The following is a 26945-nucleotide window of genomic DNA, read 5'->3' on the forward strand; positions in this document are numbered from 1 at the left end:
AAAACCTGTAAGGAAGCCAGAGAGCAAGTGACCTACCTGTGTATAATAAAGCATCTATTGGCAGTCAGAGGTTATGAGCTCCTCTAATTCCTCCCAAACTGATAATATGAACAATATGAGTTCCCAACACATATCTCAACTGAAGCACAGTGTTTAGGAAGCTCTGCTCCAAAAGGTGTGCACGGTAAAAGGAAATGCAGTCTGAGAATAAAACATTTACCACAAAGATCAATCCACAAAAGCAAAAACGCATACACAGTGGAGAGGTGAAGATACTTTTGAGTTCTAAGATTATTAGTTATGAATTTATATCTTATATAGATTAAAGATCTAAAGATTCCACATTTAGCATGCTAAATTTTATATAGTACCATAAACTAATTACACTAAAAAGGAAAAATTTTATATCTGTTTATACTCTTGATTCTTATATTTCTAGGCTTTATACAAGCTTTACAGTGCAGCAGCAACCCACAGACATCTGTATCATCAAGCTTTTCCTGCGCCAAAGTCAGAATCTACTGAACAATCAGAAAAGAAGAAAATTTAATCTAAATTTTTAGAAATACAGGTGCATGACCAACTGTCAGTTAAATACTCAGTTTTCTGTCTCCATGCAAACATTCAAAGTGCTTCTATCAGGACAGAGTAAAATACCAAGCTCCTCTGAGAACTTCGAAATGGTTTAGTTTACTTCAGTGTTTAATAAGCAGATGTATGTATGCATGGTTATATCACTTTGTTAACATGTACAGTTTCCTGATTTTGTCTTCAAATATGCTGTTATAATTTCAAGTATTTGTCTATTTATGATGACAGTACATGTGTTCTGCTTGAATTTATTAAATTCTACTACTGGGTTATAATTAAACCATGTAGTAATATTACTCCATGTTTGGATATGCTCATTTAATTTCCACAGAATTTAAAACTTATTTCCCATAGTCATCCATTTAATCATAGCATCATAACTCAGCAGGCTCATAACTCAGCAGGCTTGATTCAATCTATGTCATCTTCTATATACCATGAGCTTTTATTTTTAAAGACATTTCAAAGAGCTTTTCAGTTGCTTTATCAATAACTAAATACTGCTTCTTTTATATTATGATTTAACATAGAATATAAACTTCTGGATCAAAATGCACAAAAAAATAATCACTTTGTATATGTACTTGAGTTTCACTGCATTGTATATTTTTTCATTTGGTACACAAAGAAATGTATTCTTCATAGGTTTATTCTTTTAACATGTGAACTATTATTAAAGTTTACTCTGGTTCCTAAGATTAAAAACAAATGCTTACTGAATTTGGAAATGTTTGGGAGGTATTAATATAGAATGATAAAAGTTTAGCTCTCTTTTAAAAATTAAAATGCATTTTTCTTCAGTGTTGACAACATTGCAAACACACATTTCCACTTTAAGAAACATCCACTAATCCCTTTTAAGGTAACTTTCAGTTCTTTTAAACCAGTGATTCTATAATCTGGGCGCTCTAAAACAGTAATTTCTAACTTTCTTAGAAATGGTTAAGTTTAATTAAATAGTTAATTAAATAGACAAAGTAAGTAGTAACAGGAAAGAATAATGAAGATAGAAGACTGTGTGAGAGTTCATAAGATATTTGAAAAGTTTGATTACATGTTCTGAAAGATAACTTTCCCAACTGCTAAAATCCCACTACATATTTTCCTTTTTCAATGTCCCTTTCATTATACCGCTTCCTTTGCCTTTGGGCCTTCTGAATGGAAAAATCAAGTATTTGCAGCACTATGTAAAAGACATGGATTCAAACATGACACCTTTAATTTCCACAAAAATATATTTAATAAGCTTGTTATATAAAATCAAACATTTAACATTTTCAACATTTTATCAATTCAAACTCACTGATAACTGGGAGTGCTCTATTTTGGAAGATTACCTAAACATATATTTACATATTTACAACACAGGTAAATATAACTGAAGAGCTACTTCAACTAATGTTGAAATTCACAGAATTCTAGAGATTTATAGGCTAAAAGTGCCATAAATTTATCTGTAGTCAAATGTACTGCACTAATTATGAACAATATCTTAGTAAGTATTAAAAGGAAAAAAATCTGGGAGGGAAATGGTGATCTTCAAGTTCTGTGACAAACTCTTAGAAGATACGTGAAATCAATTTAATGACCAAGATTTCTTGACGAGTCCCTGATTGTCATTTTTGGCAGCTCAACCCAGTCTGTTGAGATGGCAGTGTGCTATATGCTGTCCGGAACCCTACACTGTCTCATCAGAGCCATGCTCCTAAATGCTCCAAGGGCCCTGGTCAAAAGTAAGGAGATGATAGCAACTCTGAGTGCTGTATACACCTTTCCCATACAGGCTAAGGCCTTATGCCTAAATTTATTACTAAAAGATTACAGGCCTTTTACCCTTTCATACCAAAAAATACATTCTTAACATGTTTTAAAAGGGTTCTTTCTTTCCATTTTGGGAGGAGGTGAACCCTATGCATTATATATAGAAATATATCACAATTCAGGTCCCAAATCCTATTTTGCATTTTAAACTATGCAATAATAATATTTAAACCATCTGATTTCAGACAATATTCCACATTAAAGCAGTACACATCTGTTTTCAAATACTGCATAGGTTGTTTTTTAAAGAAATGTACTGCTGCTGTACGAGTTTACCAAGTGATCATTTCCTATTTACTATCTGGTTATAATCACATTTCTTGCTGCATTTGTCTCCACTGAGAATATTCAAAGCAGTTTCTAATATATAGCGTTTTAGAAGTGTTTGCTGTATTGGCTTTTAAATGATAAACATTTTTTTGCTCAATAAAATAATATTTTTAATAACAAAATACATGTAAAATTAGAATTTTATCATTTCCAAAAAAGTTGCCTTTATTAACCAAAGTACTTGTTTGCAGTTTTTTATCTGTGAAAATATTTTAAAGCCCTTACAAAAACCTAAATTTTATTTAAAAAAAAATTAACTTAAAAATTCTTGCCATGTTGCTGGGCATACCACTGCTGTCTCTGCTTGCGGTTTTCCAACTCTGTGAGCAGAGCCTGTCTGTAGGCTTCATACATTTTAACAATCTGTTCCAGTTCTTTCATGAAAAGCAACTTTAGCATTCCCTGGTATGTATCCAGGTCAGCCAGTTGGAAGAGTTCCCACTTGAGAATGTGGTCATATCTGTTTTAAAACATAATCATGCATATGTTCACAACACATACAGAAACAGGTATTGACAGCAACAAAATAATCTATTTTTATAAAGATCAACTTTATTATATCTAACAAACCATAAGCTTTAATTAAAAATAACTGAGTTGTTAACTTATTTAAACAGACTATCTTTTTAGGGAGAGGAGAAAATTGCTGATACTACTTCGTTTCAATTTAAGTTAAAAAATACCCATTTCTTTAATCTTTATCAATTATTCTAATGGTAACATTAGACAGCAATTAACACAGATTTCAGACCACTGTGGTTCTGTAATTTCAGAAAAACACACATGCTATTGCTGTTCGTAAGTTCATCTAAAGTTAATTTTCAGGACTTAAGAATGCTGTAGACCACATTATGCCTGAAAATAATATACAAAACTGGGCAAAGTCACTGAGTCATTAGTGTTGATAGAGCTTTCTGAAGAATGCTATCACTACAGTAAACAAGGAACTAAAAGGAGAATAAAAAGGAACCATCATTTGTGGGCTTTTTTCCTGAGGTGAGTATACACTATTAAAACAGAAAAACTCAAGCAGAAAGGGAAGAATAAGTTATTTTCAAAATGAGAGTAAGTATACTGTAGAAGTGTGTGGAGAAGGACTCATGTAAGATTGTATTTACATATATCTTAGAAGGCTTTTTAGTCCTTCAATGGTAAGTTGGTCCCATACTGAGAGGGAAGTAATAAGCAATAAAAAGGAGTAATTTACACTCTATATTGAAAGACCTGAAGCCATCACTCTACTCCCAATTCCCCCATTTTACAGATGAAAAAACTGAAACCTAAAGAGGGTATATCTCTCTTGCAAAATTGTTTAGTGACTAAAAAATCAGAAAGGCAGAGAGTAATAGTTTTTAATGTTAAGTTTAGACAAAGAACTTGAAGTTCTCCTCAAATCATATTGCACAACAGATACAATAGGAAGCTTTGATTGTAAATTCTAGTAAATTTATTATTAATAGTTATATTTCCTACCCAATGATTCTTTGGTAATTCACTTACCATCTTACTCCAAAAGTATCATCTAATATATTTTTAAAAACGGTTTCTAAAAAGGGAAACCGTAAACAAATAATGAGCAGTCAGTATGAGCCACACTGACATATTTCTGTACAACTTGGGTACATGTACCACGAACCCCAGGAGCACAATATGCAGAACCACAAGGTAAATATATCTTGTGGGATCCTAAATTTACCCATTTAATTACTTGAGTGCTGCAAATCTAACAGGTATACTTGGTAGAAAGCTTTATATTCTCTTTAGTGGGAAACTCCAATATAAATAAGAGAGATACTATAAGAAATACTCAATGAGCCTGTATGAAATAACAGTTACAAGGTATTTCCTAGAACCTCTGCCATGCATGTAGCTTAAGATCTTATTTGTTTGAGACAAATTCATGATTCCTAGCAAAAATAAAAACAAAAAAACAAAAAAAACCAAAAACGCTTCAGGTCAGAATTCCATAGCTAAAGGACATTGCAGCAATGTCTATTGATTCAAGATGCTTAAATTGATGACGACAGTTGGAACTATAAGAACATTAAAGCTCATTTATCATCTGTGTACTTTCTAGCAAGGAAAAAGAAGGGAGAGGATAAATTAGTAAGTATCACACTTGATTTAAGATAGGACTATCACTCTAGAAGCATTCAAATTTTGAAAAAAGGAAAAAAAAATAGCTTCACACAATTTTCTGACTTCCCAATCACCGCATTTAGCATCAAAAACAGGATTAAGGGTAGAAACAACAAAATCAGAATAATTACAGAAAATCCATTGGGAAGAAGAAAAAGCACTCCAGAAGGGCAGAGATGAGAAAAGTATGCAATTTGCCAATTCCCAGTCCAGAGTCTTACCCCCTTGCTATTTCTATGGCGTTACTTCCCTTCTCATATAAAACTTCCCAATATGCCTGTTTTGTTTTGTTTTTTAGGAGAAGTAAATATTTTCCATTCTTTCCTTCTTAACTAGCCAAATTATCTGATTCCCCAGGCTTAATTTTTAGTCACTTATATAATATATAGGTAAATCATTCAGAAAATAGGCTGTAAACTACTTCAGTAGCCTATACTTACAGTTTCTCTTTTTGCTGTTTTTCCTAGGGCAGTATTCTATTCAAGTAACTTCTTATAAATAACTCACACATGCAAATATCAATTGCTGTCGTCCTACCAAAAAACTGTGTTCATACTCCAGGGAATGCTGTCTTTAAGGAGCCAAAAGTCCTACTACTTCCAGCTCCAGGGACACACAGCCTATGTCCCTTCATTGTGCCTGTCCTGCCTGTAACATTCTTCCTTTCTACCCACACCCAGAGCTGGGGCAAGACAACACTGCAGGACCGCCAAGCCGTAAGGAATAAAATACAGTCCATGCGAAGGTGATGCTCGGACTGGTGTTGGGGTACGTGTGTATGAGGAACAATGGAAAGTAAATATGCTCCTGATGGTCTTTTTCCTGTTATATATTAAATCTTATAACTTATTCTAGAGTTCAGCTTGATTACAGCTATATGATGCATTACAGACTTCTGAGTAGCCTCAGAAATAACTTCACTGGGGCGCCTGGGTGGCTCAGTTGGTTAGGCATCCGACTTCAGCTCAGGTCACGATCTCAATTTGTGAGTTTGAGCCCCGCATCGGGCTCCGTGCTGACAGCTCGGAACATGGAGCCTGTTTAGGATTCTGTGTCTCGGTCTCTCTGTGCCTTCCCCCACTCACACTCTGTCTCTGTATCTCTCAAAATAAGTAAAAACATTAAAAAAAAAAAACAAAACACAACTTCACTAAAATTCATCAATAAAAATTTGGAACAATCTAAGTCAAATTCTGGAAGTATATGCAAAATTGTTTTGGTAAATTACTGCTAGAGACAGAATTTTTAAATTTCTGGAAATCAGACTGGCAACTGTTAACAAAAGGAGAAAAGATGGTAGTTTTTTGGCTAAAACCTCTCCTTTGATAAGTAAATGATTCTCCATTATCTACTTCACAGAGAACAGCTCATCCTTTGTTGATAGAACAATATCAACTATTTCCATCCTTTTTAGAGACAAAAATTTTGGAACAACTAAAAAGTAACAGGTTCCTAACACTCTTAAGTTTTTAAGCCATAAAGAAGTGCTTGCTCTCTTGTTTCAGTCTGGCCTATTCTGAGAGTTCTGACCTATTTGGGAAAAAAAAAAAAAAAACTAAGTTGCTCATTTCGTAAAGTTTTATAGCTAGCTCACAGAACCAGAGTTGAAAGGGCTATGATCTCTGGGAGTCTGTTTCTTTTCATAAGAAGCAAGGAATTTCACTTACGTACTATCTTTTTCCTCCAAAAGGAAAGCTTTTTTGTTATTCCTAGTGATGATTATAAAGCAGAACTAACATAAAAAGTAGGAAGAATAACCCTCCTCGATCTTATCAACTCCCAGAAATAACAAAATTTAACAGGCACATATTCTTCCAGACTTAAGGAACACATAAATATGCATATTCTGTAGGACATAATATTAGCATATGAACAAAGGCTGTACACAGTGATAGGTCAACTGGTACCAAGAGTGAAAAAAGAAGGAAAAAGGGATGAAAAGTCCATCTGCTATTATTCCTTATTCCATTCCTATACTGTATAAATACGATCAGATAAAGAGGCTTCAGTAGGTTAGCCCAGGCACCAAACCAAGCTAAACATCTATGGATAATTAGGTACCTAATTTCAAATAACCTAAAACGAAACTTTTGAAAAGTATTGTTTATATCTTGCAAAATAATATCTATAATTAAAACCTTTTAAAAAATTACGTTATCAAGGCTTAAATTTGACTTAGGGGGAAAAAAAGACCCTCCAAGATTGTTTTGTCTCCATATCAGACCACAGATTAACACCCATGAATTTACAGACTGAGAAGAATGTTTATGTTGGCCAAAAATTAATAAATAGTTCATAATAAAAGGCCAATAGCTTTATGAGAATGTTAATGTGGTCTAAATGAGCAGAATCATGATCAAATAATTATGAGATCCTTGAGGTAACCTATCAATTATTCAAATGAAAAGCCTGAAAAGGTAATAAAAACAAACAGCTCTAAGCAAGAAAAATAACTTCTAAAATCTCTAGGCTAAAGGCATACACATATGCATGATTGAATGCACATGCACACACGGTTGGTAAATACAGAGTAACATGGCAAAAATTTAGATCAGAGTTGGCCTAACCCCCTGCAAATTTTATTTCAATGATCATCCTTTAAAAGTATGGTTAAAAGTTACTATTTCAAAAAATATATATGAAAGGTTTTACATTCCTTTCACTTGAATCTCAAAGATTTAATTTTTTTTCCCCAAATTCACTGCCAATCATCTTATACTCTCTAAAACTCTTCTTTGGGCTATTTTATGCTGATAATTTTGGTTTCTGAAATACAAAAAAGAAATAAAGAATAAGACTACAAAAACAAGTAACTAAATGTTACCTTAACAGAGTTGTTAAAAGTACATGCAATTATTACATGTGAAATGCCTAGACAAGTAACAAGAATTTATTAGCTGCTCAGTATGTAATAATTTATTAAATCAGAGCATTTTATTAATTAAAAAAATTAAGAGCATGATCTTTGTAACTAGAGATAAAAGTCTGAAATCTACCACTTAATAGTTGTATGACCTTAAGCAGCGATAAAGCCTCCATTTTTTAATATTTTTTAACCCGTAAAATGGTTTTAGAAAGGTATGAGATAACATACATAAAAAGTAGCACCCTAAGATACATGGGAAGCACTGGATAATTAATAACTATTTATTTTCAAACACCCCCTTTTCTGAAATCACAGCACTTTGTATATACCAATGTTGCTAATCTTATCACATTGGGTTACTGACCTAGTACCTACTTCTATTTTCCCAGACAAGAAAGGCTCTTTAAGCCTGGCAACTTCACAGACAGCTTTAAAAACTGGCCCACCTAGCGTTTTCTTCTTCAGTGCGGCTTTACTAGCTCCACTAGTTATAGTAAGAAACCATACTAAGTGCTTACACAAGGCAGCCACCATGCCATGTGCTTTAAAATGTGTGATCATTTATGAATAAAAAAAAAAAAAGTGATCATTTATCCCCCACAGTTCAGTAGAAGAAAAAAAACTTAATTCTAAGTTCAGGAACTTGCCCAAGGTCATTCAGTAAGTAGGTGATGGAGCCAGAAATCAGACTTAGTTTCCTTCCTGACCAATCTTGACCACTCTTCTACACCTCTGCCCCCAATCATCATCAAGCAGCAGCAGCAGCATCATCATCTTTACTAAGCTCTCAATGTACAAGGTACTGTTCATAAAAGATACTTTAGATGCACTATTTTATTGAAATCTTAATAACTTTAAGAATAGGTACTATTACTATCCTCAATTTACAGAAGATAAAACTAAGTTAAGTACTCTGCACAGGGTTACACAGCTAAAAAGTATCAGTAAACTCAAATAATCTCATATCAGAACTTACAGCCACCACATATATTATTTCCTCAACACCCTTGTATCCTGCTGTTTCTTCCTTGTACCCAGGACTTACCTGGGTCCTTACTTTTATCACAAGGTATGTATCACTTATATACAAGTTAATCTACCCGCTATGAGAATGTAAGCTCCTTACTGTATCCCTAATATAGCCCAGGTCTGCGAACAAAGAAAGATTTAATAAATGTCTGCAGAACTTGTATTTGTAGCAAATGATCTTTAAACTTTATAACCTGTGATAGCTGTTCCTCAAGTAAAATATTAGTTAAAAGCCCAATATTATTAAGAGAAAAAAAAAAAAGGTGCTACCGCTCACCCCTCAAAAAAACTCTGTGCTATAAATTCACTTACTTCACAGGAGCTCGAGCATATACCTGAAGCCAGTCAGGAATTTCTGCAGTATGGTACGGATTTGCAGGTACCAGCAGGGACTGATTTCTTTCAGTTTGCTGTGGTTGATATGTGACAGGAGGGGGCTGATCATACCGAGGTACACTAAGAAAAAAGAATCAACATTCATCAGGATAAAGGCTCTAAATCTAAACAAGAAATTATAAAGAATACTATTTGATGTTTTTCAATGTGCCTCTTGCCTAAACTGAACTCCTCCTACCATATAAAAAAACAGAGATGTGGCTTTTGTTTTTTACTATACCAGAAGAGGAGTAAAATCCACCTTCTCCAGGAAAATAACAGGTCATTAGTGATAGATCGAAATCTAAACTAAATCTTTACATATGTTTAAGAAATTTCTTCTGTCTAGTATTTAGTCTTTTCAAGGAATGTCAAAGGCGGCCATAAAAAATCTGGAGATAAATTATAACCTTCATAACAAACTTAAAATTAGAATTATAATTTTCAGTAATAACTAGTAACTAGCTATACATTTATATTGGAAAGGTTGGTAGTTTCTCTCAAAAGAGAATGGATATGTTCTTCCTCCTTCAGGCTGAAAAGAAGGTCTGGAATATGTAGTACTGTAAGAGTGAGGACTGGGCTTGAAATATCCACATTAACTGTAGTATTTCCTTTCTGCGTTTATCAACTTACCGAAGTTAGAATTGATTAGAACTCATTTTAAATCACAGAGACTTAAAAAAAAAAAAAACAAAACTGAGAACAAACTGAGGGTTGATGGGGGGTGGGAGGGAGGGCAGGGTGGGTGATGGGTATTGAAGAGGGAACCTTTTGGGATGAGCACTGGGTGTTGTATGGAAACCAATTTGACAGTAAATTTCATATATTAAAAAATAAAAAAAAATAAAATAAAAAAAATAAAAAAATAAAAAAATAAAAAAGACCATGCTTTTAATTAGTTCTAATGGCCTAACGGGTTGGACAGAGAGAACAGCAAAGTGGGGAGAGAACTGTTATATGGGAAAATGCTAAGGAAAAATACTGAACCACCTGAAGGCTAAAGACAGAAATCTGGGAGGTCAAAATGATCTATTTCAGAATTGGAGACAAAACCAGAAGAGCCTGCCCCAAACATCAATATTTACGTGAATACCAGAAAAGGTCACTACAATACTAAACTAGGATTAAAATAAATGTTAGACTGTGATTAACAATTTAAAGATCAATATCCACTGAGTTCTACTCCTGAAACCAATACTACACTGTATGTTAACTTGAATTAAAAAAAAAAATAAACATCAATATCCAAATAGTATTGTGTTTTATCCTTATCTCTTCTTTCTAAGTAGGTACAAAGTAAAATATCCCTTGATAGTGCAACTGGGAGGTGGAAAAGAACTGCGGCTCTGCAGTCAAATATGCCTGGAGGGTTTTAACCTCAGCTTGGCCACCTTACAAGTTATATGAATGTAGGCACAGCTGCTTCACTTCTCTAACTTTCAGCCTCCTTACTTGTAAATTTGGAATAAATTCATACCAAAGATGATTGTTCTCAACAGTAAATGAGCTAATGTAAGTCAAGAGTTTTGTATATAGATTAGCATAACAGAGATAAACAGCTATTAATATTATCTATGTGAGCTTAAGAAAGGTGTTTATTCTCTCCTGTTTAATGTCTACAGAGTTGCTAAGAGAAGCAAATTGTGAAAATACTTTGTAAATTAACAATTCCATAGTAAAAGTTACTGATGATAAACAGAAAATTCAGCTCAAGGTGGCTTGGTAGGTTAAGCATCCGACTCTTGATTTTGGTTCAGGTCATGATCTCAAAGTCGTGAGATGGAGCCCGCGTGGGCCTCAGCACAAAGCTTGCTTAGGATTCTCTCTCTGCCCCTCCCCCATTTGTGCTCTTGCACATGCATGTGCCCTTGTTCTCTCTCAAAATAAATAAACTTAAAAAAAAAAACAACAGCTCAATATACTCCCAAATCTGGTTGTCAGGACCACAAAGTCTTCTGCCACCAGGTGATAGCAATCTGTCATCACATTTGGTTTTTGGGTTTTGTTTTTTTTTTTTGCATTTCCCATCATTATTCATCAACAAACATCACTGTGCTCCCACTATGTGACTGTCTCTGTGTTGGATGCTGGGACACAGCAGGAATAAGTGGAACTCATCCCTGCTCTTGGGTGGGAATTTTGATCAGGTAGAAGTGGGAGACTCAAAATTACCCCCATGACATAGGCCTGAAAATGGAGTCCAGGGAAGGCAGCAGCTTGCCTGAAATGGTATAGAGAGTAGGTGAAGGGACCAGAGCCCAAAATAGGCAGAGTGGCCAGTCTGGCTCTTTTGAAAGGATGACAATTTCATTTATTCAATAAACAATGATTGAGTGTCACTAAATGGAGTCACTGGGGAAAAAAACTTTTCAAAGTTGAATTAATAAATCCAAATATGTAAAATGATTAAAATAACACAATAATGATAAAGCTTAGTTTTTTAGGTGATATTAAAATCTATTTTCACAACAATTTTAATGGTTCTAAAAAATGCCAAAGTTTGTTATCACCAAAGATCTGTGTTATGCTAGATATTAAGGAACATCTATCAACATGCTGACGATATTCTACCCATTTTAAATCTTATGGTTCAGAGAGAGTTAACAGGAAATATTTTCAATTTCATTACTAAACTAATACTAGCTTTTTATGTACTTTGAAATCCAGTGTGTATCTTACATTTACATACAATATACCTCAATTTGGATTAATTACATTTCAAATGCTCAAGAGCCACATGTGACAGCTGGCTACAGTAGTCACAGGACTAGAAATCTGGCCATAAATGAGATCTACAGGATAAGCCCAAAGGATCACTGGCTACATGTTTATTTTTATTAGAAAAATTTTTTTAATGTCTATTTATTTTGAGAGAGATAGAGCGCAAGTGGGGGATGGGCAGAGAGAGAGGGAGAGAGAGAATCCCAAGCATGCTCTGTGCTCTCAATGCAAAGCCTGACATGGAGCTTCAACCCACAAACTGTGAGATCATGAACTGAGCCGAAATCAAGAGTCAGATGCTCAACTGACTGAGCCACCCAGGCGCTCCTCACTGGCTAAATTTATTAAAAAGATCTGGGATGTTTTGTACAGTTCCAATTTTCACTTTGCCTCACAACAGTAAGAAACAGAACATAAGTGTCAGAAACTGAGTAAAACAGTAAGATGTTATAATTCAGAAGAATATTTTGACACACTAGGAGGAAGGTCTGTATTATTTATAGAAATTGAAATGTAAATAGATAAATGTTTTATTTATTTATTTATATTTCTGGATATCTACAATCTAAACACTGGCATATTAAAGCAAAATCTGATAAGAATAATGATCGTGTTTTTGAGTTGTCTAAAAAGTTTTTTTTACATATATAAAGCTTATTTTGAGAGACAGAGAGAGAATGAGTGAGTACTTGGGGGAGGGGCAGAAAGAGAGAGAAGAAGAGAGAGAGAGAGAGAGAGAGAGAGAGAGAATGAATTCCAAGCAGGCTCCACACTGTCAGTGCAGAGCCTGGTGCGTGGCTTGAATTCACTAACTGTGAGATCATGACCTGAGCCGAAATCAAGAGTCAGGCACTTAATTGGCTGAGCCACCCAGGCATCCCTTGTTTTTTGTCTTTAAAGATTTTATTTGAAAGTAATCTCTACTCCCAACATGGGGGTCAAACTCACAACCCCCATATCAAGAGTCGCACACTCTACTGAACCAGCCAGGTGCCCCTAAAAAAAATTTGTTTTTAATTATTAAAACCATTACTGAATCTAAGTCCTAAGAAAAATGTCATAAACTTTTTAAAAATAAATCTTTCAAACATCAAACTTCAGGATGCCTTTCTCTTTAACAAAAATAGGAATCAAAATCTAACATTAGATAACCTCAATAAAAAAACTTAAAAATAGAAGTGAAACTATACCTAGGAGCACAAGGATGCCTATATTGAGCCTTCTTATTTGTGTGATCCACGTAATAGGTTCCAAATTCTGATGACTCAACTCGCTCCCATCCTGGAGGAAGTCCTTCTCGCTCAAGAGGATGGCTCCAATGAGTTGTATTTGTGTTGTGATCTATATAATATTTTCTCCCTCTCATTGTCCAGTCCACAGACCAGCCAGGAGGAAGAGGTAAATCTTCAGAACCATGGTTAGTTAAATTTCCTAAAGATGTAGCAGCAACTCTCCCAATTCCTTAGGATAAAGAGAGAAAAAGAACAGAACAATTATTCAAAGCTAAAAAATATGCCATCTGACAAACAGTTACAAAATCAACTATCCTGCTTATACTCTTTGGCCAAAATCCATGATTTCATAATTATAAATAAAAATTTTCATGAAACTAGCCAGTATTACTAATGTTTAATTACAAAAAAGGGAGGAAACTAGATTTCCTCTTTGAAATTAGTTTTTTTTTGGTTGATGCCTCCATCACCAGGCTATACAAACATTTAGCTATTAGCAAAGCTACTTAAGTATGTATATTGCTAAAGGAAAAGTGAGGAAAATAAAATTTCACCCCATTCAAGATTTAAGATTTGACATCTCACCTAAAACAGCAAAAATAAATTTGTAAAACTGTTTCTGGTTTATGATTACTTAAATATAATCTAGCTGTGCCCTAGAACCATTAAGTAAATTTATCAAGGTAGCATCAAATGCTACATACATACAAAAATCAATTAAATATCTGTATACTAACAACATACAAAAATCAATTAAATATCTGCAACATACAAAAATACTAACAACATACAAAAATCAATTAAATATCTGTATACTAACAACAACTGGAAACAGATTATACCACTTACTATAGCTCCAAAAAATCAAATATTTACATATTAATAAAACAAAATATAGACAACAAATTACATGGAGAATCTGTATGCTGAAAACTACAAAACACTGATGAGAGAACTGAAAGATGACCTATCATGTTAATGGACTGGAAGACTCAACATAAAGATGCCAATTCTTCTGAAATGACCTTTAAGATAATTCCACTCAAAAGTCCAGGAGGAGTTTTATAGATACAGACAGAAATAGGCAGACTCTAAAATGTATACGGAAAGACAAAAGAAGTAGAGAAGCCAAGAAAAAATGCTGTTTTAATTGTTTTTAATGTTTATTTTTCAGAGAGAGAGAGAGACAGAGAGAGATCAAAATTGAGCAGGAGAGGGGTAGACAGAGGGAGACACAGAAATCTGAAGTAGGTTCCAGGCTCTGAGCTGTCAGCACAAAGCCCAATGCCGGGGCTCAAACTCACGAACCATGAAATCAGGACCTGAGGTGAAGTTGGACACTTAATCAACAAGCCACCCAGGTGCTCCAAAAAGCCAAAAATTAAAAAAAAAAAAAAAAAAAAAAAAAAAAATAAGAACAACGTTGGAGGATTCAAGCTACCTGATTTCTTTTTTAAAGTAATCTCTATGCCCAGGGTGGGGCTCGAACTCATGATCCTAAGATCAAGAGTCACATGCTCTACCAACTGAGACAGCCAGGTTCCCCTCATATTACCTGACTTAAGAATTAAAACAGTGTGGTATTGGCAAAGGACAAACAGATCAATGGAACAAAGAATCCTAAAATATACCTACACATATACTATCAATTAGTTTTAACAAAGATGAAAAGACAATTTGATAAAGGATAGTTTTTTCAACAAATGGTGTTAGAATTGGACATCTATATGCAAAAAAATTAATCTATACATTCTACCTTCTATAAACCTAAGAGGGATCATATACCTAAGCATAAAACATAAAACTATAAACCTTTAAAAAAAAAAAAAGGAGGATAAATTTTTGTGACCTTACATTAGGCAGAGTTCTTATATGCTGAAAGTGTAACCTATAAAAGAACTGTATACAAATGTTCACAGCAGCTTTATTCATAATAGGCAAAAACTGGAAACAGCCCAGATTCTTCAATAAGTGAATGGGTTAAATGAACTCTGATACATATATAACCCAGAATACTATTTGGCAATAGAAAGAGGAACTATGATACATACACCAATTTATATCAATCTCTAGGGAATTTTGCTGAGTGAAAAATGCCAATCTATCTCAAAAGGTTACATGATGTATAATTATATAACATTTTTGAAATGATAAAATTTTAGAAATGGAAAATAGTGATTATTTGCCAAGGTTGGAAAGAGAGATGAGTGTGGTTATAAAAGGGCAAACATAAAAGATCCTTGTGGTGACAGAACTCTTGTGTCTTTACTATGGTGGTGAAATACACAATCTACACTACACACACACACACACACACGTGTTCAAGTAAAGTAAAACTAGGGAAATCTGAACATGATGGGTGCATTGTACCAAGGCCAACATCTTAGCTATACTATAGTTTTGCAAAGTGTTAAGCAATGGGGGAAACTAAAGTGTACAGAGGATCTAAGTTATTTCTTACAACTGCATATGAATCTACAATTATCTTGATAAAAACTTTAACTAAAAAACAGAAAGAGGCATAACCTTTAGATTCAATATACATGTAATAACTGCCAAAAACATCTGAGATAGAGTAAGAACAGTAAAGAAAGAAATGGAGATAAAAAGAGAGCACTGTGAAAAACTAGTTAGCCCAAAACACTACTCTGGTATTTTCTCCTTTTCCCTCCACAACCTTCCACAATGCTTCCATCTCTAGCAATCATAGGAGGAGATTTCAAACAACTGGCAAAGAAAAACTTATTCAATATGTATAATAAGACCAGTACAACATCAATTCTTAAGAAAAATTAAAGAGTTCTTCAAAAAGGTACAAATTTATTTAAATGAACATTCAGAAAAATGTCCCAAAGCAGAGGGGGAAAAAATGCAACTAAATATTCTCCCATTAATTAAAAGAAAAAGAGGAGGAAGCAATCAACTCTCTGAAGGAAGATCACAAAGAAAAGCAAGAACCCCAAAGATAGGATGGTAAGACAACAAAGATAAAAGCTATGCTCAGGAAAGAAAGATGAAGACAAAAAAATGGAAGAACAAACATGCAATGTTTGTTACAATGGAGAAACCTGGCAAATCTTAACCAAGTATGAATGTCAGTATCACCAGTAATGTCATATACATGTCATCTACACCTCCCTATATTTGACATGAAGAGGATATTCCACTTTTGTGGCATTCTTTCCAAAAACCAAAATCCCAGTCTAATGAGAAAAACAGGAGACAAACTCTAAACTGAAGGATGATCCACAAAATATCTGACAAGTATTCCTCACAACTATCAAGGTTGTGAAAAACAAGAAAGGAATAAGCAGTTGTCATAGACCAAAGAACACTAAGGAAGTATGACAACTAAATGCAATAATTTGATAAGGGAGCCAAGATGTCCACAAAGTTCCAAAATGGCTCGTCACCTTTACCAATGCCATATTAAACCATGATTCCTAACCTTTTCATGACACACCCCACCTATACTTTCTCAAAGTATTATGTGCACTAATTTTTTTTTTCAAACTATTTTGGATAATTTTATAAAACCCATTGAGAGAAGAATGTACAGTACAAAATAACTCAGAACCACAGATTTAAAACAAAACATTCCTAGTAATAAAATAGGTCTAGCAGACAGGGAAAAAAAGCTGTATCAAGCTCTAGCACATGAGACCCCCGCCCCCCCCACTCTAAGTTCAGCCAGAATGCTGAAACTTCAATAACCAAACATGCCAAATCTGAAAAAAGCATACAAGGGCACATTAACACTCTTACAAAGGGCATGAGCACTGACAATTACTAGTGTCTCCTCTGTCCCTGGCCTTTTCCAAATGTAGTAGTTCATACACAAAATAACTCTAAGGTAGTAGTATCACTACCAATTTACAGACGAGGAAACAAAGATTCAAGTAAGTTATTTTACCAAAACCACAGAGTTGGTACATGGTCAAATGACGAATTTATTACTAACAAAGTGTCACACAAAAGATCAACTGTAATTCTTCAAAGAAAAAATATGACTACCATTAATACAAGAAAAAGGCAGCTACCAAGTTTGAACTCAGTGGAAAAATAACATTTCTGAGATACAAGGAAAAAATTAGTTTTCCATTATTTCGATTAGTTTCAGAAAAGAATGAGTAGCATTCATAATCCTCAAAATAACTTCCATTTCATATAAACACCTTCCATTTATATGAAGTAAAACACTCATATGCTAAATACATTATTTCCCATACATAAGGATAAAGGATAACACAAGGATATTATTTTGTCTCCCCACCAAGATTTATTAGATATCCCGCCAAAGAATTTACAGCTGGCAGGTATCTGTGAAATCTGCCCTTATAGACAAAGCTCAAAAATTCTGATTTGCTAATTTTGTAGTGGATATGAGAATAAAATGGAATCTGAACTCTAAGGAAGGTCCACAGGCTTCAGGGTAATAAATACTAAACATCACAGCCCATGTTATAATCAAGATGTTGATAAAGAGATGTAAGCATTGAACCAAGCCAACTACTTTTTCTCCTCCTCTGCAAAATAATTACAAATAAAGTTGTATCTCTAAAGATTATTTACATCTCCTTAAAGATGATTCTAGGGTCATGAAATATTTATGCATTTCCTGGAGTAAACTTAACTTCAGTGTTTTTTTGTAAAGTCTGACACTTTTCAGTTTAATTTTGGTAACTTGAGTTCATAAGTTCAAGTCTTGCATCGGGCTCTCTGGTGTCAGCACAAAGCTTGCTTGGGATCCTCTGTCCCTCTTCCGCTTGGCTTGCGTGTGAGCTCTCTCAATGAACACTGGGGCACCTGGGTTGCTCAGTTAAGTGTGGCTCAGATCATGACCTCACGTTTCGTGAGTCTGAGTCCCACGTCAGGCTCTGTGCTGACAGTTTGGAGCCTGGAGCCTGCGTTGGATTCTGCGTCTCCCTATCTCTTTGCCCCTCCCCCACTCTCTCTCTCTCTCTCAAAAATAAACATTAAAAAATAAACATTTTAAAATACATAAATAATAAAATTTTGAGGCGCCTGAGTGGCTCAGTCAACTGAGCGTCCAACTCTTGATCCCAGGATCATGGGATGGAGCCCTTTGTCAGGCTCTGCAGGGAGTGTGGAGCCTGCTTAAAAGTCTCTCCCTCTCCCCACCCCTCCCCCCTCCCTTGTGTGCAAGCTCTTTTTCTAAATAAATAAATGTTTTAGAAGTCTGTTACTTAAACCTGTGTAGAACTAAATTATTTAAATGCAAAACAAAGGAATTCAGTCTGCCATTAGTATTCCAACTAAAGACTTCCTGTTAACAGTAGAATTCCTTCCTTTGGCACATGGATTGGGTGCCTGACCAGTACATTGGCCAAAACATTAAAGGTCAAATTTCGCAGCTAAACAGAGAACTTGCTAGGCCCTAAATCTCTTTGAGACCTTATACAATCTGTTTTTGGCTTCTGCCAAATACAGTAACATAAAGTTAACCCTTGAGATAAGGTGTTTCCTGAAAGTCTAAGTAATTGGCAGGATATACTACTTTCATTAAGTCATTACAAAACTATTTTCTTCCACATCTTTATAATGTTTACTACATTAGAAGAACAATCAAAATTTAAAGTTGTGGAAATAAATCTGTCTATAGCACATCTTTATCCTCCCACAAACTTTCTCCTTTCCATTCATTCAAATTCCTTGAACTCTTGTCAGCATAAATCATGAAAATATAATGAAGTTTCAAGTCTTTTCAGGATAAATTCAAGAAACTTCCAGCTACTTTTTCCCATTCAGATTATTTTTCTTTTTGGAAAACACAGCTGTTCGGCTTTTCTGCTCGGTTAATAACTGATTATTAATCCTTCCCTGACACTTACTCCTTCAAAGAACTGGTTTTTTTCCTAAAAGGTAAAGCATTAAATCTTATTGCTCTGATAGAAACTGTTATTAAGTGAAATTTCTCAAGTATATGATCACTGCTCTAATAAACACAAATCTTTTTTTAAAATGACATTCTTGGGGCGCCTGGGTGGCTCAGTCAGTTGAGCATCCAACTTCGGCTCAGGTCACAATCTCATGGTTCATGGGTTCAAGCCCCACATTGGGCTCAGTGCTGACAGCTCAGAGCCTGGAGCCTGCTTTGGATTCTGTGTCTCCCTCTCTTTCTGCCCCTCCCTGCTCATGCTCTCTCTCTCAAAAATAAATAAACACCAAAAAAAATTTTTTTTCATGACATTCTTGGGGCGCCTAGGTGGCTCAGGTGGTTAAGCATCCAACTTCAGCCTAGGTCATGATCTTGCTGTTCCCAAGTTCAAGCCCCATATCAGACTCTGTGCTGACAGCTCAGAGCCTGGAGCCTGTTTCAGATTCTGTGTCTCCTCTCTCTCTCTGCTGCTCCTCCATTCAGGCTCTGTCTCCCTCTCAAAAATAAACATTAAAAAAAATTTTTTTTTAATGACATTTTTGGGGCACCTGGGTGGCTCAGTCAGTTAAGTGTCCAACTTCAGGTCATGATCTCACGGCTCATGGGTTTGGGCCCCCCATGGGGCTCTGTGCTGACAGCTCAAGGCCTGGAGCCTGCTTCAGATTCTGTGTCTCCCTCTCCCTCTGCCCCTCCACTATTTGCACTGTCTCTAGCTCTCAAAAATGAGTAAATGTTAAAAAAATTTTTTTTGTTGTTGTTTAAATGACATGCTTTAGAGGCACCTAGGTGGTTCAGTTGGTTAAGCATCAGACTTTTGGTTTTGGCTCAGATCATAATCTTGAGGTTTTCTGAGTTCAAGCCCAGAATCGGACTCTGCACTGACAGTGTGGAGCCTGCTTGGGATTCTCTCTCTCCTCTCTCTCAAAATAAATAAATAAACTTAAAAAAAAGTTTAAACTTACCAAAACTATGTCAGACTGCCACTAAGAGAGGATTAGTAGAAATTCAGTTCTTGCAGTATTTCCTCAATGATATTTTGTGAATCAAAATTTTAAAACAGTATTTTAACTTGGCATTATTAATTCTAAATACTTATATTTAGACAGAAAAGTGTTAGGAGTTTTATTAGTGATGTCTGCAATACACATAAATATAACAAAAATGAGTGTGAAGTATTTATGATAAACAGATTCTTTTAAGCTATTATTCCTGCTACCCCTCAGCTAACCAAAACTGTCTTAAGACTCCAGATGTGAAATCTCTGGACTCATTCATTTAGTCAAGCATTTGTAGTTGCAGCACCTCCTATGCAGCCAAGTGCTATGCTAATCCTATCTGACTTTTCTCTTTCCCTCATCTCTCATATCCCATTTGTGGCCAAGTCCCATCAATGCAGATGTGTCCCACTTCTTCCCTTCCCAAATGCTTGCAGCTGAGGTCAGGTCCTCATTAACATTTAAAATAATAATCTCCAAACGTGCACCAAATGGAAGATTATGGATGATTGTGGAGTCACCAAAACTACTCATAAATAGTGTATAATGTTAAGAAACTCATTCAAGTAGGGGCGCCTGCCGTGGCTCAGTCCGTTATGCTGGCAGCTCAGAGCCTGAAGCCTGCTTCAGATGCTGTCTCCCTCTCTCTACCCTGCTCATGTCTCTGTCTCAAAAGTGAGCAAACGTTAGAAAAAAAAAAACCTTTTTTAAAGAAAAAAAAATAAAAGAAACTCATTCAAGTAAAAAGCAGGGGTATGAAACTATACAGAGTATAATCACAACAATATGAAAAAAAAAAGAATTCCATAAAAAAAAAGATGAAGGAAATTAACTGAAACACTATGAATCTCCGGCCTGATGAGTACTTTCCCTTAACTTTTCCACCTCTTGCAAATTTTCTACAGTAAGCAGCTATTAACTCTAAAAACAAAAAAATGAGTTTTTTAAAAAAGCTTACTATTTTGGTTGGATAACAAATTATTCCTGAGATTTAAAATTACTCAACATTAGAAATATCCAAAATAAACACCAAAGCATGCAACTGTCTAATCCTTTGACCTAGATGCTCTTTAAAAACAAAAAGGCACAGGGGCGCCTTGCTGGCTCAGTCAGTGGAGCATGCGACTCAGTCTCAGGCTTGTGAGTTCAAGAACCGTGTTGAGAGTAGAGATTACTTAAAAAAAAAAAAAAATCTTAAAATCAAAAAGGCACTCAACCATGTTAATTTCTACATGCCTAGGAAAGCTCTCCTCTTCGATCTCCCAATGAGATTCCAAAGTCAGCTTTCACAAAATAAGCTGCTTTTACCAACTATTCTCCATTATTCCTCAATTTTCAAAACTTCAGTGATTTACTTTCTCCTAAAACCATAATTCTCAATTTTTCCTTCAAAAGCATCACAGATTTGCCCTTTTCTCTCCCATACCACTGGTACCTGCAGTTATCTTTTCTCTAGCCATCTATCTTGAGTACAACTAGTAATATTTATACACTGCTCTTATAAAATGACTTGTTTTTTGGGGGTGTCTGGGGGCTCAGTCGGTTAAGTATCCGATTCTGGCTCACGTCATGATCTCATAGTTCATGGTTTTGAGCTCTGCATCAGGCTCTCTGATGACAGCTCAGAGCCTGGAGCCTGCTTCAGATTCTCTGTCTCCACCTCTCTGCCCCTCTTCTGCTCAACTCTCTCTCTCTCTCAAAAATAAACATTAAAAAAATGTTTTTAAATGACTTGTCTTTTTGAAATCTTTGATGGCTTCTATTTGACTGTTTAAATCCTTCAGCCTGTTGTTGAACCACAAATCTGCATTCCGCCTCACATCTTTCTTTAAACTAGAACTACACAGTTCTTTGGATTTACATGTCTACTGTTTTCACCAGGTTATTCCTAGTTTTCCACCTCAAATGACCTTCCTCTGCCCCTGTCTGAAGTCCAAGCTCAAAGTGCAGTTCAAGTCCTACCTCTTCCACGAATCATTCTTTAAGTATCCCAGCCTGGGGTGCGTAGGTGACTCAGTTGGTTAAGCGTCTGCCTTTGGCTCAGGTCACGATCTCACAGGTTCCTGAGTTCAAGCCCCACATTGGGCTCTCTGCTGTCCCTGCAGAGCTGGCTTCAGATGCTCTGTTCCCCACTCTCTCTGCTCCTCCCCCGCTCATGCACAGGCATATGAACTCTCCCTCTCAAAAAAAAAAAAGTATTCCAGCCTACCCTGACATCTCTTCTGACTCCCCTCTTGTACTTAGTACCACAAAGTCTAACAACCGTTCTGTGATTATTGTGCATATGTTGGTTTTGTTTCCCAAGTAAGATACCACAGGGCACAGAGGGCAGATACCAAGAAGGTCAGAGAAAATAAATAAATGATTAATACTAAATGTATAAAATGTTTTCTACACTCATGCTCCAAACTATTTCTAAGTCACCTTGTTTGAAGTTCCCTGAGTTAAAAAGTAAATGTGTCGTGTATTTATTTTTATACTGTCAAGATTTAATGCCTACAACTTATCAGGAAAAGAACAATCAGATAAAAGTTTAATTTTCAGCTCTTGCTTCAGTTTATCTAGTGTAATCCAGTACTTTAGGAATAAAGTAGAATTGTGCATTTCTATGTCTTCTGCCCCTTGTACAAATATCCCCAAGTTAACAAACATGGAAAGCAGATTTAAAAAAAATTATAAGGCTAATATGTTTGTTCATTCCAAAAAGATCAACAAAACACAGGCTAACACCCAACCATTTGACAGAAGTCTTTCTGACCAACCTGGGAAATAATTATTGAACTATGAAAGCAGTTTTGTTAAGAGAAACAATGTAGGTTCTATCCCTTACCATGCCCAATTCTTCCTATCCACCTTTCTTTTCTCAAGTTTAAGTCCACGTCCACTTTCTTTGAAACTCTAACATTCCCATTCTACCAAATTATTAACAAAACTGGCAAAATGGGAAAGTATTTTTCTGGGAATGTCTGTTGGCTTCCCAAAACAATCCAGAAAAGAGCATCTTTTTAATTGTTAATAAATCTAATGTAGGATTTGTAATTTTAAGTTACCTGAGGCATGCCTCCCCTGATTCTGTGGCATTCTTTGGAAGAGATCGTGGTTGTATTCATAATATCTATAGTCTTCATGTGCACGATCTCCAAGTGGGCGCCTTCTCTGACCATCAAAATAATTATCTGAATAATAATATCGGGAACCAGAGTCTCCATTTTCAACAGCAAAATTAACTTCTGTTAAAAATGACTGAGAAGATCCATACTCCCTAGGGACATCTGCTAGACTCCTGGCAAGATAAGAAGGTGCAGATAATCTGTTGCTTTCTCTTCTCATTATTTCATGAGGTGTTCTTTGAATTGGAGTTCTAAGAAAACTCTGGTTTCTTGAAACTATTCCATCACCAGAAGCTGAAAAGGCATTTGGGCTTGATTCTGGCAAACAGATATCAGTTCGTCTTGGAATTGTTGGACCATGTCGAATAAATGAAGGCATGAGATCTACAATAAAACAAAGAGTAAAATGACCACTTCATTAAGGAATTAAATACACTTTTCAAAAGCTGTTCATTTACACCTATTACCCCAAAATGCAAAATTTCAATGGACTCAAGCACACATCATTTAAAATTCTGACTTAAGATAGTACTTGGGTATTTAAAAATTAATGCTAATTAATATTTTCCCACTCAAATGAACTTATAATTTATATCAACGGGGTATGTGTAAACTTAGAATCAAATGTATTCTGCATACCACCACACAAAACAAGATGAAATGTCAGTAAGCTTAATTATGGTTAATGAAATATTCATTAATAAATGTGTAAAAATTGGGGCGTCTGGGTGGCTCACTCGGTTGGGCGGCCGACTTTGGCTCAGGTCATGATCTCACAGTCCATTAGTCTGTGAGTTCGAGCCCTGAGTCAGTCTCTGTGCTGACAGCTCAGAGCCTGGAGCTTGCCTTGAGTTGTGTGTCTCCTTCTCTCTCTGCACATCCTCCACTCGCACTCTGTCTCTCTCTCTCTCTCAAAAATAAACATTAAAAAAAATTTAATAAATGTGTAAAAATAGGAAACAATCTAACAAATAGATAAAATTACCAGTATAATTTAAGATTTTTTTGTTGTTGATTTCAGTTCATTTTCAAAATTCCCAAAAATCCTTTTTCAAGCAAACACAATTTCAAGAATAAAACAAAACATATGCCATTCCCAAATATGTAAAGGTAAATTCCTTTAAAAAGAAAAAAAAAAAAACTTTAATTAACCTGGTTTCCTTTTGGATTACGTGGCACTAGTACATTAGTACACTAGTCAAAAGCTGGAGAGCCAAAAAGTTAGCTATGAAAATTAAAAAATAAAAAGATCTCATTTCAAAGAGGCACACAAATGTTGAATCAGTTCAAAAATGCCAAGCCTCAAACTATGGCTCCCTTAAGAACAAGTAATTATACTTCAAAACAAAAGATAACAGAACAATGGCCTTCAGGATATAGTACTTCTGAATACAGAACTTACATGGCTTAGACACGCCACGTTAGAAAGCAAATAACTTTATAACAAAAAGAAAACTAGATTTGGAAACTTTTATTAGCTAAGTAAACAATTAAATTAGAGAGCACTGATATTAAGCTCTAGAAGCTAACTCTAGAAAATCAATATTCAAATAAGCAAGCTCAAAACTCGATGAAATTAAAAAATACTACATTATTATTTGCTTTAAAGTATGGCGAACGTGGGGCGCCTTAAGCGTCCGACTTCGGCTCAGGTCATGATCTCACGGTCTGTGAGTTCGAGCCCCGCGTCGGGCTCTGTGCTGACAGCTCAGAGCCTGTTTCAGATTCTGTGTTTCCCTCTCTCTCTGACCCTCCCCCATTCATGCTCTGTCTCTAAAATAAATAAACGTTTAAAAAAAAAAAAAAAGTATGGCAAACATATTTCATGATTTCAAGTAATGTTTAATAAAGTTTATTTGCAGCAAACTGCAACCTATCATAAATTTAACCGAAAACCTAAAAGCATATGTAACTGAAAAATAAACTGCTAAACAAAGGTTTAAAAATCAACTTTCAGGGGCACCGAGCTGGCTCAGCACGAAGAGCAAGCAGCTCTTGATTTGTGGGGTCATGATTTCCAGACCCACATTGGGTGTACAGATTACTTAAATAAACTTAAAAAATAAATAAATAAAAATCAATTTTCAGGTTACTGATGCATCCATCTAATCTATTTTGATGTTCTATCAAGAAAGAACTGCAAATACAAGAATAAATTTCCAAAGCAGATGATGTGGTTATTATTTTTTTAAAAACATGCTCCGTGCCTGGTGGCTCAGTTGGTTAAGCGTCCTGTCTTGATTTCGGCTCAGATTATGATCTCACAGTTATGTGAGTTCGAGCCCCACATCAGGCTCTGTGCTGTCAGCACGGAGCCTGCTTGGGATTCTTTCTTTCTCTCTCTCTCTCTCTTTCCTACCCCACCCCCCACCCCCGAGCCCGACTTGCGCTCTGTCTCTCTCGAAATAAGTAACTAAATTTAAAAAAAAAATGCTCTCCACACCTCTCTGAGTGATCCTGGATAAATACTAGGAACCTCTATGAACAGCTTTCCCAATTACAGTATGAGGTAATTAATGGTTAAGTCACAAGGTTATTAGGAACTTCCAAAAAGTACACTTACACAAGTGCTCAGTATGCAGTATAAACATCAAAATATTAGTTCCTTACTTCACAAATGTCCTGAACACACAAGCAAACATTAAAAATTAAAAAGATTCAGCTGAAAAATGAGAGTCAAATACCTGAATTGAAAAGTGATGGGGAGGTGGAGAGAAATACAAACTATTTAAAAAAAAAAAAAAAAAAAAAAAAAAAACTTCCTGGCAATTTCTCCTAAAATACGATAGAAATCATTTTCAGTACTTCGCCTTTTTTGGAGTGGGGGGGGGGGGGGGGAGGGGAGAGTGTTATTTGGAGCAATTCTCACGAATATACCCAAATACACATGATTTTGGCTTCTCTAATATCTAGGATTGATGAGGCTTTGGGAAGCGGCTACAATAGCGACGGTCAACTGTCACCTCTTCACATGTCTGCATCCAGCAGAAGGGCTAAGGAATTCTACTCGGGTTTGCACAACTCCCAGCACGGACGAGTAACACCCGAAATGTTTGCAAACACAAGGCATATCTTGAAGTATCTAGAAGAGGAAAAAGTATGCCCCAGTCTAATCACTTTCACCCCCACATAGCATCAGGCAATCAGCAACCTAAGTGTTTCCTTAAGAACCTCTTGCTTCCAGTAATCAAAACGAAACAACACTCTGCCATGGGGGGACAGGAAAGTTTGTTTTTTTAGGAAGGCCCACGGGGGAGGGACTAATCTAAGTTTCTTATACTGTATCGGCTTTTAAACGATGACCACCACTTCGGGCACACAAAACATTAAAGAACAGTATTTCATAGAGACCAGTAGGAAAGAAAAGCCGCGGGAAGCCGCGTCGGGAGCCCCGCCTGGCCCCCCGCAGCTGCTCGGGCCAGGTGTGGGTGCGCCCCGCCCGACACTCACTCCGCAGCAGAGGCGACGTCTCCTTCTTCACGTACTTGCCCTGCACCTCGGCGGGCTTGGACACTTCGTTTTTGGTCTTCTTTCGGGACAGCATCCTTGTCGACGAGGCCCCAGGCCGCGCCAAGCAGCCTCTTTAGGGCTCCGCGCAGGGCGCCGGTCGGCCCCGCCGCCACCTCCGCCGGCGCCGCCGCCTCCTTCCCTCCCGAGCCGCCGCCGCTGCCGCCGCCGCCGCCTCTCCGCAGCCCGGGGTCGCCCGCAGGGACTGCCGCATGTTCGGGGCGCTAAGCGCGCCGGCCACAGCTCAGTCGCCTGTCAGTCCCTTCCCGGACATCTGCCCACTCCGCGATGCTGCCCTAGAACTCTGTGAACAGAGGCCAGAAACGC

At 36.2% G+C, this 26945-nt stretch overlaps 2 protein-coding genes across 6 annotated transcripts in view; one reads left to right on the forward strand and one right to left on the reverse strand.

The window, feature by feature from the left end:
* Nucleotides 1-892, forward strand: part of ATL1 (atlastin GTPase 1) — an 84496-nt gene extending 83604 nt beyond the window's left edge. For all 5 annotated transcript variants that reach the window (XM_042943186.1, XM_042943185.1, XM_042943188.1 and 2 more), the window contains one exon: nucleotides 440-892. In XM_042943186.1, the coding sequence (XP_042799120.1) occupies nucleotides 440-550 (111 nt within the window). In that variant the 3' untranslated portion in view covers nucleotides 551-892. The remainder of the gene's footprint in view (nucleotides 1-439) is intronic.
* Nucleotides 893-1817: 925 nt separating this feature from the next.
* Nucleotides 1818-26918, reverse strand: SAV1 (salvador family WW domain containing protein 1). Its single transcript, XM_042943190.1, has 5 exons — nucleotides 26562-26918; nucleotides 23052-23495; nucleotides 13066-13336; nucleotides 9089-9232; nucleotides 1818-3202 (listed from the first exon to the last, which is right to left on the reverse strand). The coding sequence occupies exons 1-5, from the start codon at nucleotides 26653-26655 to the stop codon at nucleotides 3001-3003; spliced, it is 1155 nt and encodes a 384-aa protein (XP_042799124.1). The 5' UTR covers nucleotides 26656-26918; the 3' UTR covers nucleotides 1818-3000.
* Between the last annotated feature and the right edge of the window lie 27 nt (nucleotides 26919-26945).

Source organism: Panthera leo, chromosome B3 (genome assembly GCF_018350215.1).
Source record: "Panthera leo isolate Ple1 chromosome B3, P.leo_Ple1_pat1.1, whole genome shotgun sequence".
NCBI lineage: Eukaryota > Metazoa > Chordata > Mammalia > Carnivora > Felidae > Panthera > Panthera leo.